This window comes from Oryx dammah, unplaced genomic scaffold (assembly GCF_014754425.2).
Source record: "Oryx dammah isolate SB20612 unplaced genomic scaffold, SCBI_Odam_1.1 HiC_scaffold_28, whole genome shotgun sequence".
Classification (NCBI taxonomy): domain Eukaryota; kingdom Metazoa; phylum Chordata; class Mammalia; order Artiodactyla; family Bovidae; genus Oryx; species Oryx dammah.
The window spans coordinates 67,437,427-67,455,158 of NW_024070212.1; the positions used below are offsets into that span (position 1 = coordinate 67,437,427).

General features: G+C 39.1%; 1 protein-coding gene across 1 annotated transcript in view; it reads left to right on the forward strand.

The window, feature by feature from the left end:
* Positions 1-1,139: 1,139 nt before the first annotated feature.
* Positions 1,140-17,732, forward strand: part of LOC120856559 (choline transporter-like protein 5) — a 151,026-nt gene continuing 134,433 nt past the window's right edge. Inside the window, exons 1-2 of the mRNA XM_040231928.1 lie at positions 1,140-1,225; positions 3,778-3,888. Of these exons, the coding sequence (XP_040087862.1) occupies positions 1,140-1,225; positions 3,778-3,888 (197 nt within the window). The remainder of the gene's footprint in view (positions 1,226-3,777; positions 3,889-17,732) is intronic.

Below are 17,732 nucleotides of genomic sequence, written 5' to 3' on the forward strand. Positions count from 1 at the left end.
TGAATCTATACATACGTAGAGCAGTTTCTCCCAGAAGAACTGAGGGCTGATTGAACAACTTCTGTACAACAACAATAAAGGGACCGTGTAGAGGTGGATAGGAAAAATAGACAGGTCCTATTGACAGGAGCCACACCCCCACCACAGTGATCTGCAGTAGAGCAGGGTGACACTGAAGGGCCCCATGGGTGCATTTACACCCTCTGGGGCACAGTGAAAAGACAATGATTTAAAGGGTGCCTAGACCTTACATGGGGAGAAGGCACTGGCACCCCACTCCAGTACTCTTGCCTGGAAAATCCCACAGACGGAGAAGCCTGGTAGGCTGCAGTCCATGGGGTCGTGAAGAGTTGGACACAACTGAGCGACTTCACTTTCACTTTTCATTTTCCTGCGTTGGAGAAGGAAATGGCAACCCACTCCAGTGTTCTTGCCTGGAGAATCCCAGGGACGGAGGAGCCTGGTAGGCTGCCATCTCTGGGGTCGCACAGAGTCGGACATGACTGAAACGACTTAGCAGCAGCAGCAGCAGACCATACATGAAGGAAATACATTTACTAAACCTAGAGTGTCTGCCAAATGGGCAGGGGACTGCACAAACTCTCTCCAGGATCAGAGGTCCTGGAAAGTGCCATTTATTTTTAACTTCTTCCTTCATCTTGAGATGAGATGGGAACATGATCTAAGCATTCTGCCCATCTGCCAGGACTGCCCTCTCTCTCCCACATCAGCTCTATGCTCCCCTTGCCCCACCACTACCCACACCACCAAGGTGGCCCCTGCCCTATACTTGTGCTTACCCCAGCTCGAGCTTTCCTGCTAGGTCCTGGTGCAGAGCACCATGGGACAGCCCTAGTGTGTACCTACTCCAAATCCAGCCAGCCTGCCAGCCAAAGCTGCCTGGTGCATTGTTTACCCAGAAGATTCCCTAATACAAGTCCACGCTAATCAAACCAGGAGAGGTTCCTGTTTTGCCTAATTCATTGAAACAGTCACTGAGAGTCAAACAACATGAGGAGGCAGAGGGATGTGTTCTAAACAAAAGAACAAAATGGAACTCCAGAAAAGATCTATTGAAACAGACAAGTAATTTACTTGATAAAGAGTTCAAAGAAATGGTCATCACCAAGCTCAGAAGAATGGAGGAACGCAGTGAAACCTTCAACAAAGAGGCGGAAAATGTAAGAAAGAACCAGTCAGAGCTGAAGGATAAAACGAACACTAGGTAGAATCAATAGCAGATTAGATGATACAGAAGAATGGATCAGCAATTGGGAGGATACAAGAATGGAAATCATCCAATCAAGACAGCAAAAAGAAAAAAAAAATTAAGATTAGGATAGTTTAAGGGGCTTCTGTGACAACATCAAGTGTACCAAAAATTGCAGCTATAGGGTCCCATAAGAAGAGAGCAAGGGACAGAAAACTTCCCTCATCTGGAAAAGGAAATAGATATCCAGGTCTAGGAGAAGGCAATGGCAACCCACTCCAGTACTCTTGCCTGGAAAATCCCATGGATGGAGGAGCCTGGTAGGCTGCAGTCCATGGGGTCGCTAGGAGTCGGACACGACTGAGCAATTTCACTTTCACTTTTCACTTTCATGCATTGGAGAAGGAAATGGCAACCCACTCCAGTGTTCTTGCCTGGAGAATCCCAGGGATTGGGGAGCCTGGTGGGCTGCCGTCTCTGGGGTCGCACAGAGTTGGACACGACTGAAGCGACTTAGCAGCAGGAAGCATAAAGAGTTCAGAACAAGATGAACCCAAAGAGATCCACACCAAAACATATGACAATGGAAAAACTTAGAATTTTAGAGATGACAAAAGAAAAAAGTTACATCAGCTAATATTTCAGCAGAAACTTGAGGGTCCAAAGACCCACAGATAATATATTCAAAGTGCAGAGAATACTCTGACAAGGCTATGTAGAATTGAAGGAGAGATATAAAGAGTTTCCCAGGGAAGCAAAACTTAAGAGTTCATCACTACTAAACTGGCCTTACAAGAAATGTTAAAGGTTGTTTTTTGAGCAGAAAATAAAGGTCATAACCAGAAATAAGAAAATATATGAAAGAAAAAACTGTCTCTGGTGAAGACAGTAGAAAGGTGTCTCTAGTTAAGGCACCAGATCAGCAATTTATAAAGCAAATATGAAGGTACAATCAATTATAACTACAGTAAGTAGTAAAGGGGTATGCAAAAAGATGTAATTATGATTAAAAAATGTGAAATGTGAGAAGGGTAGTAAAAATATAGTGCTCTAAGAATGTATTAAAAATGTATTGATTATAGGTTTAAAATAAACTGATGTACGTGTGTCTGTATGTACACAATTTTAATCTATATAATGGATATTACTCAGCCATATAAAGGAATGAAAACTTGCCATTTGTGGTAACACATATATACCTAGCGGACGTTACACTAAATGAATGTTATACAGAGAAAGATAAATACTATATAATTTTCACTTATATGTGGAATCTAAAAAATAAATGACAAAATGTAACAAAACAGAAGCAGGGTCATAGATTTAGAGAATATAAGTGCTTGTGCTTAGTCGCTCAGTCGTGTCCGACTCTTTGTGACCCCTTGGACTGTACCCCGCTAGGCTTCTCTGTTCATTAGGGATTCTCCAGGCAAGAACGCTGGGGTGGGTTGCCATGCCCTCCTCCAGGGGATCTTACCAATCCAGGGATCAAACCCAGGTCTCCTGCATTGCAGGCGGATTCTCTGCTGTCTGAGCCACCAGGGAAGCCCAGAGAATATAATACTGAGTTCTAATTTTCATTTTCTCCTATATGTTTATGATATATTCATATTTCTTTGTCTTTTGCCTTACTTAACAATTCAACAATGATAAATAAGCATACTTGCTTAGAATCCCAGCCTCATTTTTTGAAACAAGGTCATGTATCACTAGCTTATTTGTGTTGCCCCAATCTTTTACCAGAAGGCTCTTAAGGGATTTGTGAATTAAATCTTTGAGTGTATTTGAAAAGCTTGCCTGGTAACTGGACAGAAAGAGACCCTTAAGTACAAGGTCACCTAACCCAAACCATTATTTAGGTCACATACAGCTCTAATATTAAGCAGTTAGGAAGACATTCATATAATTAAATGATCCATAGTATCTAATGAATATCCATTTGTCATTCAAAATATTGCTCCCATCAGGGAAAGGTGACAACCATTTATATTCAGCCCTTTGAGCTATAACTTAAAAGATGAGGTTATATCCTTAGGCACATAGAATGGTTTTGACCTCCTTCAGCTTACAAGAAAAAAATGTATACATATTTTTGGCTTTTTCTTTGGTTGTGTTGCCTTTTTTCTTTTCATGCAAATTAATGTCATATTGTATTCAGTCTCTAAAGACTTATCACAGAATTTTGATATTTGCTACAGGGCAAATGAATTATAAAAGCATGTTTTTAAAATATCTTTCATTTCTCGGTTTTACATGAAGAATTCCCTTGTCTTTTATTGTTCATTTTTCTTTCTATGGATTTCTTTGATTGCTTTTATGGATTTTTTTTTTTTTTTTGCTAGTCAGATATAGCTTGATAGCATTCTCTGGTATTTTTTCAAAGATAAATTTCTTTTTGAGCATTCTGGTGGATAGCTTTTACTAAATTTAAATATAAGCATCTATAAACGTTTATAAACCCTATTACACTTGAGACTTAGATGCCGTACCTTCTTGACTTTCCAGTATATTTGAATTCCACATAATAAATTTTTGTTTTCTGTTTAAAGTAATTATCTTTTCTTTAGACTGGAAGGGTCTAAAACCTTTGAAAAGATCAGAGTAATAAAAAGTAGTACAGGGGAGGGAAAATGGGAAGTGGAGGAGAGTATGTTTTTCAACTCAGGTGAAAAAGCCAGGTACTTAACATAGTAACTAGGAAGACGAAATGAGAAAACTTTGAAGTGTTTTCTACCTTTAAGTAATTTACTTTATCTTCTGTTTCCTTTAAGACAATCTTCTTTCTTTTTCTAGGATACATTATTATTTTGCTTGTTATATTTTAAAGCCTTCCACTGAGCTTCTCGGGATATGTAATGATTTTACCTTCCATTCCCTGTGATCCATGCTAATGTAAGAAAGCTAAGATATGCATGATCTAAACAGTTCCAGATGAGACACATTATTAGAGTTAAACATACACACCTTTGTCTCCTTGCCAGAAGGATGATAGCAGGGAGGCATGGATATACTGGTGGCTTAGCTCTATTTGGGAACTTTAGAATAAAATTTAGGAGAATAAAGGCTAGATTTTAGGTCTTGAGCCTAAGGCCCTTTTCTTTCACTCCTTTTAGAAGAATTGGTAATGACTTAAGTAAATCAATAATAAAAATTTTAATAAGGGTAAGAATTTTCTTGACCTCTTGTATCACTTCTGAGAAAGTAGAGAGGGCCCATGCTGCACATAAAATCAAACTGAAACTGTTTAATAACAAATTTCAAGAAACCTATGAGTCTGGAGTTAGGTTTATAAATTTTTCTATCATTTGAGTTGAAATGGCATCTAGGACAAATGCTATATCCTCTCTGCTGCTTTTATATTCGGAGAGGATGTATTTGACTATGGGTTGGGAGTGGAGAGGGGAAGGAAAGATTACATTTCCAATTTGTACAAATATTAATGCATCCCAAAGCACACAAAAGTCTCTGCAGAATCATATGGAGCTAAATAAAAATCAACATAATGCACTGTTTACCAGCCTAGCATCTAAATGTCAGCTTGGCTAGATTTTTATGGGGGCCTTCTTATATGATAGTCTTGATGTGCTTCTGTCAACTAAGTGCACACCTCTGAAGATTTTCAGATCCTGAAAGGCCTTGAACATATGAGATGGGGAGACGTGAACTGGCTATTTGGAACGAAGAATGCTAAACCAACTTTGGATACTGGTGCTGAAGAATAAGAAGCAGGCTTTTGTCCTTCACTTTATTCTGGTGCTCACCTCTCCATCTAAGACAGCTGCCAAGAATACCAAGGAGACAGCGCAATGAGGGAGCCACAGAGACCGATGGCCAAAAAAGCTCTGGACCAAAAATAAAGCTTAGACTAGAATATTCAAGAGGCAGCCAAGGGTGATGCTTCTGCATCGAAAGTCAGAAGCCGGCGTACTTAACCTGAGATTTGTCTGGCATTTTTTGTCTCTTACAGGATTTTATTTATCTTGAGATTCAAGGACATGAAGCCTCAGGTCACTATATGAAACCCATATGCACCTGTCATAGAACACCATTTTACTATGACTCATTTGCCTGTGCTTTTGGATAAAACAAACCTGGTCATCTTGTTTCAAATTAAATATATACTCACAAAAGTCAAATGTTCAAGCATATATTTTTACCTTTAGTCTATGTGGGAGGTTTAAGTGACCTCCTTTGGCTACATTTTTAGAGAACTTTAGGTATAAAAAGCGCTTCTCTAGTAGCTCAGTTGGTAAAGAATCTGCCTGCAGTGCAGGAGACCCCGGTTTGATTCCTGGGTCAGGAAGTTCCCCTAGAAAAGTGATAGGCTACCCACTCCAGTAGTCTTCGGCTTACCTGGTGGCTCAGATGGTAAAGAATCCGCCTGCAATGTGGGAGACCTGGGTTCGATCCCTGGATTGGGAAGATCTCCTAGAAGAGAGCCTGACAACCCACTCTAGTATTCTTGCCTGGAGAATCGCTATGGACAGAGGAGCCTGGCAGGCTGCAGTCCATGGGGTCGCAAAGAGTTGGACCTGACAGAAGAACTGAGCATACAGTACAGCAAGAATAAAAAGGCACGCCCGCTAAACTGGAAGAGGTTCCATTCCGTCACTGCACTATGAGAAATGCTACTTACCTGACGTTACGGACTAAGTGTTTGTGTCTCTCCAAAATGCATATGATGAAGCCCTACCTCCACAATGATATTCGGAGATGTGAGGCCTTTGGAGGTATCAGGTTCAGAGAACATTGTTAGGATAAATTCCTCATGATGGGGTTAGGGCCTTTATAAAAAAGGGGGCAGACCTCTCTCCCTCTTTCTCATCTCTCTCTCTCTCTCTGCCATGTGAGGATACTGCAAGAAGGCAGCTATCTGCAAGTGAGGAAGAGAGTGTTCACCAGACCCTCACCATGCTGGAACTATGACCTCAGACTTCCCAACCTCCAGAATGAGAAGCAAACGCCTGGTGTTTCAGTCATGCCAACTGTCTTATTTTGTTATAGCATCCTGTGCTGAGACACCTGGGATGCTCACTTTGTTCACCAGGATAGTGTTCTTAAGGATAGATTGCTGTTGTTGTTCACCCACTAAGTCATGTCCTACTCTTTGTGACCCCATGGACTGTAGCACACCAGGCTTCCCTGTCCTTCACTATCTCCTGGAGTTTGCTCAAATTCCTGTCCATTGAGTCAGTTATGTAGGCATCAGAATCATCCCCAGATGCCTGTCACTAACAGGTGGGGGAAGTTGTTGAGGGACAAGTCTGTCCTCGTTCTGGTTTGAGTCTTTCTGATGTCTAAGCCCTGCTGTGGTCTTGGTCCCTCGTGGATTTCCCAGTGATCTGCTTGTGATCTGCATACCCTGTCTGTATCTAGATTAGTCCAAGCTAAGTAGACATCTTCCTGTTATCAGAGGTGATTGAAAAATTGGAACATTTACAGTCTCTCGGTCTAAAATCATACTTTTTGACTATCTAATATTCTAGTCCTATATAAAGTCCAGTATTTAAAATACAAACAGGCTTTATCTCTTATTTATATTGCTCTTAGGATTTTAATCACTAATTCCACAAACTGGTAAAATTCTGGAGCTACAACTTCTTTCGACATTAATCGGCTTTGCAAAAATGCCTGCTGTATAAAATGCCTCCTGCACATTTTACAGCTTCTGTAAATGTCCTCCATGCATTTTCAGAGAGAGGTTTCATTGATCCTCATGAGTTTTGGTGGGTAGAAAATAATTTTGGTTTGAATGTTAGGATTAGCTTAGGAATTATTTACCTTGTGGCTGCTGCCTTTGTCTATTGTCTATTAGCTGCCTGCTGGAGTTTTGTCAGATGAACATTATACATCTGCTTTCATGTGGGTTACATGTGCATAGCAGGGCTCATAGTAGCTATATGCTCTGGTAGTGTATAACCATTTCTTTCATAGCCATATTAAATCCATCTGGTAAGATCAAATCCACAGCCAGTGGGAAGAAAAAGGGGGAAGGTGATATAAGAAGAGGAAAGAGGCATTCTATGATATATTAAATCATAATAAAAACATTCCTCCCAAATTTAACCAAAAAAAATTATCAGCTCCTTTCTGTACCAAGTTCAGAAGGAAATTTAGTCTCTCATTCAATAAATAATTATTAACTCCTATTGAGACATTAGGGATTCCCTGGTAGCTCAGATGGTAAAGAATCCACCTGCAATGCAGGAGAGCCCAGTTCGATTCCTGGGTCGGAAAGATCCCCTGGGGAAGGGATAGGCTACCCACTCCAGTATTCTTGGGCTTCCCTGGTGGCTCAGCTGGTAAAGAATTTGCCTGCAATGCAGGAGATCTGGGTTTGATCCCTGGGTTGGAAGAGCCTCTGGAGAAGGCAATGACATACTAGAAGTAAAGATACAGAGATAATTAAGTCCTAGGTTCTACTCTCAACTTTCCCATATTCCAGTGGCAGAGACAAGTACGTACAAATAATTAAAGCACAGTGCTATGACAGAGATATGACAGAGTGGTCAGGGAGCACAGTGGAGAGACCATTTCTTTAGCCTAGTGTGGTCAATTATTGCTTACCAAAGGAGGCAACGTTTAAGCTGGTTCTTGATGTTTTGACAGGTAATAAGGGGTGAAAGAGTATTCCTGGCAGAGACAAAAGGCATTCTTAGTTAAGTTTTATGAAATTGTCATTTTTATGTCAAAATAGTTAAATGTCACCAATTTCATATGGTTCAACCAAATACAAAGCCACTAAGATTTGAAAGAGCAAAGGTTATTTGTGAGTGTGAATGGACAATAGAAAGTAATTTTGAGCAGTTTAGTAAGGGCCAGATTATGGAGTTTAGACTGTATTTTGTAGGCAGTTGAGAATCTTAAAAGGTTCTGACCAATGGATTTATATGTCAAATTCTGTATTTTACAAAGTGTGGATGATGGGTGAGAGAGAGCATGATGCTGTTTGGAGGCTGTGGTATCCGGCCAGATAAGAGATAATGAGGCTTCAACCTAGGCAGTGGCAGAGAGATTGTAGAAAAAGAAACAGAACATTGTAGATGGAGAATTTTAGAACTTGTCAATCAAACAGATGTAGAAGATGAGAAAGGAGTCAAAAATGGCAGGATTTGTAGTTTGAGTGAGAGAGTGGGTGGTGGAGAGAAACAGGTAAGGAAAAGAGCAAACTTTTAGACCTCTGGGAGCAATAGATAGTAAACTTGATTTTGGATCATTGAATTTAAAAGTAAGGGGCTAGCATTTGGGAGAAAATGAAAGCTGTTCATTGCTGATGCCCTAGGAACCATGATATAGATGAAATGCCCTTAGATGAGCCGGTAAAATTGAAAGATGAGCTGGATCCCAAGAGAGCCCTGAGATTATGCCAATATTGAGATGAAGGGTTTCCCAAGTGGCTCCTAGTGGGTAAAGAACCCACCTGCCAAGCCCCAAGACACAAGTTCAATCCCAGAGTGGGGAAGATCCCTTGGAAAAGGAAATGGCAATCCACTCCAGTTTTCTTGCCTAGGAAATCCCATGGACAGGGGAGGCTGGTGGGCTATAGTCCATGGGGTTGCAAAGAGTCAGGTGTGACTTAGAGACTCAAACAGCAACAACAAAGAAACTTGCCAGATAGACAAGATAGAACCTGGATTTCCAGACTGTGATTCTCAAGGCACATTGATGCCTCATGGAGCAAGCCCAGCCTGAAGACAGACCACTTTCCCTCTGTTTGCAGCATGATGAGACCAGGAGAATGACTAAAAGCTGCAGGTCAGTTATTTTCTTCTTCTAGAAAAGCTCTTCATGAACACAAACTAAAATGAAGCAATCATATTAATTTGCTGTCTAAGTTTTAGATAAATTTGAAATTCTGAAAAGCTACCATTGAGCCCTACAGAAAGTGATGATCAAAAGTTGGGGATGGTTCAGAGTTATTTGATGATTGCCTTAGACAGTCTTAAGAGTCCCAGTTATCTTTCCAAGTATTTTCATTTGTTAAGGTAAACCCAAGTCCTTTTTGTGTCCAGCAGATTTCATTTTGGCCTTCAGTCTTTTGGCAATATCTCAGATGCTGTTATTGCTGCTACTGCAACCCCTGTGTCAATTAAAATCTGAAGACAGGCTGCTTCTCCACACACTTTGGCACATTTATCCAGTCACTAAAAGATGAAGTAAGAGTGAAACTGAAAATCTAGCTTTTTAAACAATCAACTACTGAACACATGCAGCTTTCACAGCAAAATACGAATGATGATGCTGGCATGTTCCTGCTATCCAGTGTTAACTGCAATAGATTGGAGGTTGTCCTAACTGTGACTCTTCTGGGACTAGGCTGCACAGACATGGAGACTTGGTAGATTCGCCAAGTGTATTAACAGCAGAGACAGAAAGAGACATGTTGGGTCTGTTGAGTGGTTTGTAGGCAGCTGGCAGATAATAGTTGTATTAGAAAGGAAATAGCAAGTGTTTTAAAAGGAGGGGAACACTAGATACAAAGAACAGATGTCCTTAAACTTTGTTGCTGTGTACATCCTTTATTATTTGACTGTTAGAATTACTTAAACTATAAAGTTAAAAGTAGAGACAGTAAATTTCAATTAATTTAATAACCACCACCCCTCATTATCTCCTTTCACAGATTATGAAATACTAACTTTATAATTGGATGTGTGTATCTGCTTTATGATTTTCTTCAAAATCAAAGTTTCAGTAAACTTTCTTATGGATGACCTTTATATATTTTCTTTTCCTTTCCTTATACCACAGTGGTTCTTTCTCTGCATTTTTCTTCTTTAAAGAATTTTGTTTTATTTTGGATAAATTGGTTCTTCATTGCTGTGTGCAGGCATTCTCTAGTTGCAGTGAGTGGGGGCTACTCTCTAGTCATTGCTGTGGCTTCTCCTGTTGTGGACCACAGGCTCTAAGCATATAGGCTCAGTAGTTATGGTGCATGGGCTTAGTTGCCCCAAGATGTAGAATCTTCCTGGACCAGAGATTGAACCCATGTCCCCTTCACTGGCATGCAAATTCTTAAGCACTGGACCACTAGGGAAGTCCTATGCATTTTATTGATCCTGTTTCTCTGATTTCTTCTCTCTTGCCTTTTTCCTTTTCATCCTTTACCTTGATTCTTCTGACGTTAATTAGGGGCCCTACTCCTTCCTCTCATTTTTTTCTTCCCGAAATCTCTTTTCAGCTTATTTTCCTCTCGATTTTGTCGTCTTCAGTTGTCACTTTTTTCTTCACATCCTCGTCCTTTACCCTGTCTTTGCTCACTTACCCATAGTTGACAACAGCTAGAAATAACATGATTGAATAACTTGTCACATGGCTTGTTAATAATCGACATCCACATCTAGACGCATTCAAGGCCAGCTCTCTTTTGACGTGGCCTTTGGAGGTTAAAACCAACAATAGAGCAACACTTTATGTCCATTACAGAAAAGACAGATGTCACCTAACCACATTCACACCAGAAAATGAAAAATAAGATCTTTGGTCTCTCAAAGCTCAGAGAAAATACATTTTTATCAAGTTGATACAATAAAAAAGTGGAACAGAGTGCTTTGAAGACCGTAGGAGAGATAAATATAAGGTTTGATGCTGAGAGATTTGTGAGCATCCTTTCTCCCCCTGTGTTAGAAACTGTTAGGGAGAAATTCATTCACATCTATTTCAGTCCATGAAAAATCTTTGTGGAACTGTAAACTCTCTTCCTGCTGTGGCATTTATCATCACAGTATCCTGGCGACCCAGGAAAACAGATGTGCGTGGGAGGCTGGTGATGCTGATGAAGCAGAACTGGCCCTGGTTCCATTCTCTTCTGTCTTGCCGCTGCTCTATTTCAGCCCTCATTTCCCTGACTCTCCTCCTTCTGCATCCACCACATACTTCGTTCCAATTCATCCTCCATTCTAGTGCCAGATATATGTAACTAAGGTTCGGCTTTTGGCTTATTACTCCTCTATCGAAGAACTTCCAGTCGAAAATAAGCTGAAACTGTAGTCAGCAGTTACTTAATTTGTAAAATGATGTGTTAATAACAGCTCTTATGTCAACTTTACAAGGTGTTTTAATAATCCAGATGAGATAATATATGCCAAAATGAGTCATAAACCATCAAGTCCTTAGACATAAGATACTGTAACTGTGGGTTTCCCTGAGGGACATGTCCAAACTGAGGACCGATCAATCATTCTGCCGCACCGGCCTCCTCTTGTATTGCTATCTCCCTTTCTCCTCTATCTTTTGTTCATACTGACCATCTGTCAGATCACAGGGCAACCCTGGTCTCACCTGCCCTCAGGATCTTTGCGTTTGTTGTTTCTTCTGCTTAGTACATAACTCCCACCACCTCTTTATTTCTTCCGTCCAGCTTTATTGGGATATAATTGCTATATGACATTGTCTAACTTACACTTAAATGTTGTAAAATGATTAGCTAACACTTCCATCCTATCACATGATTACCATTTCTTTATTGTGGTGAGAACATTTAAGACTAGTCTCTTAGAAACTTTGAAGTATATAATACAGTGTTTTTGATTTTAATCCCTAGGCTGTCCATTAGATATCCAGAACATTTTTATTTTCTAGCTGCAAGTTTATACTTTTTGACCAACATTTCTCCATTCTTCTACCCCTGGACCCCCAGTAACCACAATTCTACTTGGTTTCCAAGAGCTCACCAGTTTTAGATAAGTAAGCGATATCACGGAGTATTTGTTCTACACCATCTGATAGTACTTGTTCTACACTCTCTCACTTATGACATCCTCAAGCTCCATCCACGTGGTAACAAATGGCAGTTTTTCCTTCTTTCTGAAGGCTGAATATTTTCCACTGTATACAGTTATACCATATCTTTATCCATTTGTCAACAGATAGATTGTTTCCATGTATGAAAACTTCGCTACATACATACTTTGCTTGTGTGACTGACTGCAATGAACATGGCAGGGCAGATATTTTTTCAAGATCCTGTTTCATTTCCTTTGGATTTATACCCCAAAGTGATATTGTCAAATCATATGGTAGTTCTATTTTTACTATTTTGAAGAACCTCCATACTGTTTTCCACAGTGGTTGTACCAATTTACATCCCCATCAGTAGTGCACAAGGGACCTCTTTCCTCCAAATTCTTGGTAACACTTAAATTTTGACTTTTTGATGGTAGCCATTCTAATAGGTGTAAGGTGGTAATTCACTGTGGTTTTGGTTTGCATTTCCTTGACAATTAATAATGTTGAACACTTTTTCACATATGTTGCCCATCTTTATATCTTCTGTGAAAAAAATGTCTACTTTGATCCTCTGCTCATTTTTATTTATTTATTTTTTTGAATGTTCTTTTTTTTTTTTTTTTTTACTTTACTTTACTTTACAATACTGTATTGGTTTTGCCATACATTGACATGAATCCACCACGGGTGTACATGAGTTCCCAATCCTGAACCCCCCTCCCACCTCCCACCCCATATCATCTCTCTGGATCATCCCCGTGCACCAGCCCCAAGCATCCTGTATCCTGTATTGAACATAGACTGATGATTCGTTTCTTACATGATAGTATACATGTTTCAGTGCCATTCTCCCAAATCATCCCACCCTCTCCCTCTCCCTCAGAGTCCAAAAGTCCGTTCTATACATCTGTGTCTCTTTTGCTGTCTTGCATACAGGGTTATCATTACCATCTTTCTAAATTCCATATATATGTGTTAGTATACTATATTGGTGTTTTTCTTTCTGGCTTACTTCACTCTGTATAATAGGCTCCAGTTTCATCCATCTCATTAGAACTGATTCAAATGTATTCTTTTTAATGGCTGAGTAATACTCCATTGTGTATATGTACCACAGCTTTCTTATCCATTCATCTGCTGATGGACATCTAGGTTGTTTCCATGTCCTGGCTATTATAAACAGTGCTGCAGTGAACATTGGGGTACATGTGTCTCTTTCGATTCTGGTTTCCTCGGTGTGTATGCCCAGCAGTAGGATTGCTGGGTCATATGGCAGTTCAATTTGCAATTTTTTAAGGAATCTCCACACTGTTCTCCATAGTGGCTGTACTAGTTTGCATTCCCACCAACAGTGTAAGAGGGTTCCCTTTTCTCCACACCCTCTCCAGCATTTATTGCTTGCAGACTTTTGGATCGCAGCCATTCTGACTGGTGTGAAATGGTACCTCATTGTGGTCTTAATTTGCATTTCTCTGAAGACCAGAAACTATAAAACTCCTAGAGGAGAACATAGGCAAGACACTCTCTGACATAAATCACAGCAGGATCCTCTATGATCCACCTCCCAGAATTCTGGAAATAAAAGCAAAAATAAACAAATGGGATCTAATTAAAATTAAAAGCTTCTGCACAACAAAGGAAACTATAAGCAAGGTGAAAAGACAGCCTTCTGAATGGGAGAAAATAATAGCAAGTGAAGCTACTGACAAAGAACTAATCTCAAAAATATACAAGCAACTTATGCAGCTCAATTCCAGAAAAATAAACGACCCAATCAAAAAATGGGCCAAAGAACTAAATAGACATTTCTCCAAAGAAGACATATGGATGGCTAACAAACACATGAAAAGATGCTCAACATCACTCATTATCAGAGAAATGCAAATCTGCTCATTTTTAATTGTATTGTTTGGATTTGCTTTTGAATTGTATGAGTTCTTTATATTTTTTGGATGCTAACCCATACTAGATATATGATTTACAAATATTGTCTCCCATTCTGTCTGTTGCCTTTTCACCTTGCTGATGGTTTCATTTGTTGTGGTGAAGCTTTTCAGTATGATGTAGTCCCACTTATTTTTACCTCTTGTTGCTTGTGCTTTAGATGTTATATCTTAAAAATTGTTGCTAAGTCCAACGTCAAGAAGCCATTTTCCTAAATTTTTTTGGAGTTCTATAGTTTCAGGTCCTACATTTAAGTTTTTAATCCATTTTGAGTTAATTTTTGTGAGTGGTGTAAGATAGGGGTCAAATTTTGTTTGTTTGTATGTGACTATTTCATTTTCCCAATGCCATTAATTGAAGAAGCTATCATTTTTTCTCATTGTCTGATATTGGCTCCCTTATCAATTGTTTGTTGACCATTGATTGGGGGGTTTATTTCTGGGCTCTCAATTATGCTCCATTTATGTATGTGTCTGTATGCCAATACCATACTGTTTTGAATACTATAGCTTTGTAATAGCGTGTTTTGACATCAGGAAGTAAATTCCTCCAACTTCTTCTTTCTCAAGATTGCTTTGGTTATTCAAAATATGGCATGCTTGGGGCTGGTACACGGGAATGACCCAGAGAGATGTTGTGGGGAGGGGGGTGGGAGGGGGGTTCATGTTTGGGAACACATGTACACCCATGGTGGATTCATGTCAATGTATGGCAAAACCAATACAGAATTGTAAAGTAAAATAAATAAATAAATAAAAATTAAAAAAACAAACAAACAAAAAAAAAACAAAAAACAAAGTCTTTTGTGGTTCCATGTGAATTTTAATCAAAAAGTATGCCACCCAACAATCTTTTCAGAGTTCTTCCCTACTCTTTCATAGTGTCCTTATTATACTCTTTTCAAATATCATGTTTATTTCCTTCCTAGCACTTCCATTACTACCATAAATCTGTCATTATCTTATTTGTTGACCTTTACTTATTTATGGCTCGTTTACCATATTAAATTGCGGGTTTTCCTGAGAGAAGGTACCATATCTGTCTGGTTCACCATTGTGTTTGTAGTATGTACTGCAGTACCTGGTACAGAATAGGTACCAATAGATATATGAAAATAAAATAATGAGTTAGTTTCTTTTGATTCTGTGACACTAACTGATCTGTTTCATATTTTCCACTGAAAAAGAATTCCAACTAACCTGACTTCTTTCTCATTTCCAACAGCCATGCACTTAATTTTGCATCTTTGTTCTTGTATTTCCTTTTGCCTAGAATGGACCTCTCTTCTCAGCCAGTCAAAAATCTCCATAATTCAAAATTTGATTCATCCCTTGTAATTAAAGTGTCTCCTATATTCTAACTCACACTGAGCGTTTTCTACTCTAACCATCTAGATTCTTCCTAATTGTAGTACTTACTTTTACTTCTACATTTTAGAGAGTATTTATTTTTAATGTTAATCTTTTTTGGCGGGCCTTTATGTTCCTTCCTTCTCCAACAATTTTGACTTACCTCCCCATGCTGTACTCCATGCCCACCCCCCGCCCCCGCCATATACACAGTTCAGTTCAGTCGCTCAGTGGTGTCCAACTCTTTGCAACCCCATGAATTGCAGCACGCTGGGCCTCCCTGTCCATCACCAACTCCCAGAGTTCACTCAGACTCACGTCCATCGAGTCAGTGACGCCATATACACACACATATACATATCTTACCTTAGTAGCAAATAGTAAATAAATACATTACAAATATGTTAATAGTAAATAAGTACATTAACAAAAAAGTTAAAAGACATTTACTCCTTGGAAGGAAAGTTATGAACAACCTAGATGGAGTATTAAAAAGCAGAGACATTACTTTGCCAACAAAGGTCCATCTAGTCAAGGCTATGGTTTTTCCAGTGGTCATGTATGGATGTGAGAGTTGGACTATAAAGAAAACTGAGCGCTGAAGAATTGATGCTTTGAACTGTGGTGTTGGAGAGAACTCTTGAGAGTCCCTTGGACTGCAAGGAGATCTAACCAGTCCATCCTAAAGGAGATAAGTCCTGGGTGTTCATTGGAAGGACTGATGCTAAAGCTGAAACTCCAATACTTTGGCCACCTGATGCAGAGAGCTGACTCATTTGAAAAGACCCTGATGCTGGGAAAGATTGAGAGCAGGAGGAGAAGGGGAGGACAGAGGATGAGATGGCTGGATGGCATCACTGACTCAATGGACATGAGTTTGGGTGGACTCTGGGAGTTGGTGATGGACAGGGAAGCCTGGCGTGCTGCAATTCATGGGGTCACAAAGAGTCGGACATGACTGAGCCACTGAAATGAATTGAACTGAACAAATAGCTATTCGAAAAATTGGTAGGGAGGTTTTTTGAAACCCTGAGGAGGAAGGACTTAAATCTGGGGGAAAATATGAGTCCTCCATTTTTATCTCAGAATGATGGGAAAGAGGATAGTAGTAAGAACTAAGACCCATTTTGTATGTATTGTAATACTTTGTTATATTAAAAAAATAGACAGTACCTGGACAGAATTGCCTGATGTCTTCCAGAATTATTATTAAGATACTGTTCTGAGTATCTCTTGTTGAAATGAAAGAGACTTATTGATATAATTTGTGATATATTTTATGTCTAATGATTTTTAAAAATATATTTATTAACTTAACAAAAACATTTATTTCAATATTTAGCTTAGGACAACTGTAACTTCATACATTTGCTATGGCTGGATTTAAATTTCAGTCTCCCACTGAACACAAATGTCAAGAATTATTTAATTTATTGAATATAAAATGTAAAATTATTCAGAAATAAGATGTTATAGCTTCCTGTTTTACTGTTATCAGCTCTAGAATATGCTAACCTGGGAAATGAATCTCATTTTGACTACTTGAATTCTGTGAGAATATACAATATTCAGTTTTCATATGTTATTCTTATAAAACATATTTAATATTTAATAATGAGAGTCACAGATAAAAATATTATTTGGTGTAATCCATTTGGGTTGTCTAAAAATTATTAGAATAGGAAAGTCTTATTTTTATGATTGTTTAAATGAATCTCACTAGTAACCGTGGTCTATTCTGTAATTTGTCTCCCTGAACATCCATTCCATACCATCTTCTGCCTTGTCTCCTTTACTGTAGAAGCTGAAAAGTCAACCATTCAATTTTCCTAACCACTTTCCAGGCAGGAATGGCCATGAGACACAGTTCAAGCCTGTGAGCTCAAGGGCAAGTCTTCTAGGAGGGACCTTCTTTTCTAAATAATAAGACAAAGCTTTATTGAAGACATACAGGTGTCTTGAGTGCAGCAGTCAACTTGTGATATGAGGTACAAACATGAAGATAAATCCCTAGAAGATGAGAGGGGGCAGAAAAAGGATTTGAGTTACTTAGGTCCCTAAAGGCATCACTGAATGACACACAACACTAGCTCAGGACTTCCAACTGCAGAACTTCTTGTATGAAACAAATTCTTTGGAATTTAAGCCACTGTTTCTGGCATAAATTTTCTGGTATTTGGAACTGAACACATTTTAAACTGATACAGTTAGGTTCAGATTTCTATTGGATTACACAGAGACTGTATTTAGTAAGTGCAAAGCAATAAACATTTAGAAACATTGTTTTATCTTAAACCCTAAAATGTTTAATGAAGTTCCCTTTAAAATTAATAGCAATCACCCTGTTCTTGGGCTTCCCTGGTGGCTCTGATGGTAAAGAGTCTGCCTTTAGACAGAGTCTTCCTTCTCCAGGGGTCCAGAAGATACCCTGGAGAAGGAAATGGCAACCCACTCCAGTATACTTACCTGGAAAATTCCGTGAATGGAGGAGTCTGACAGGT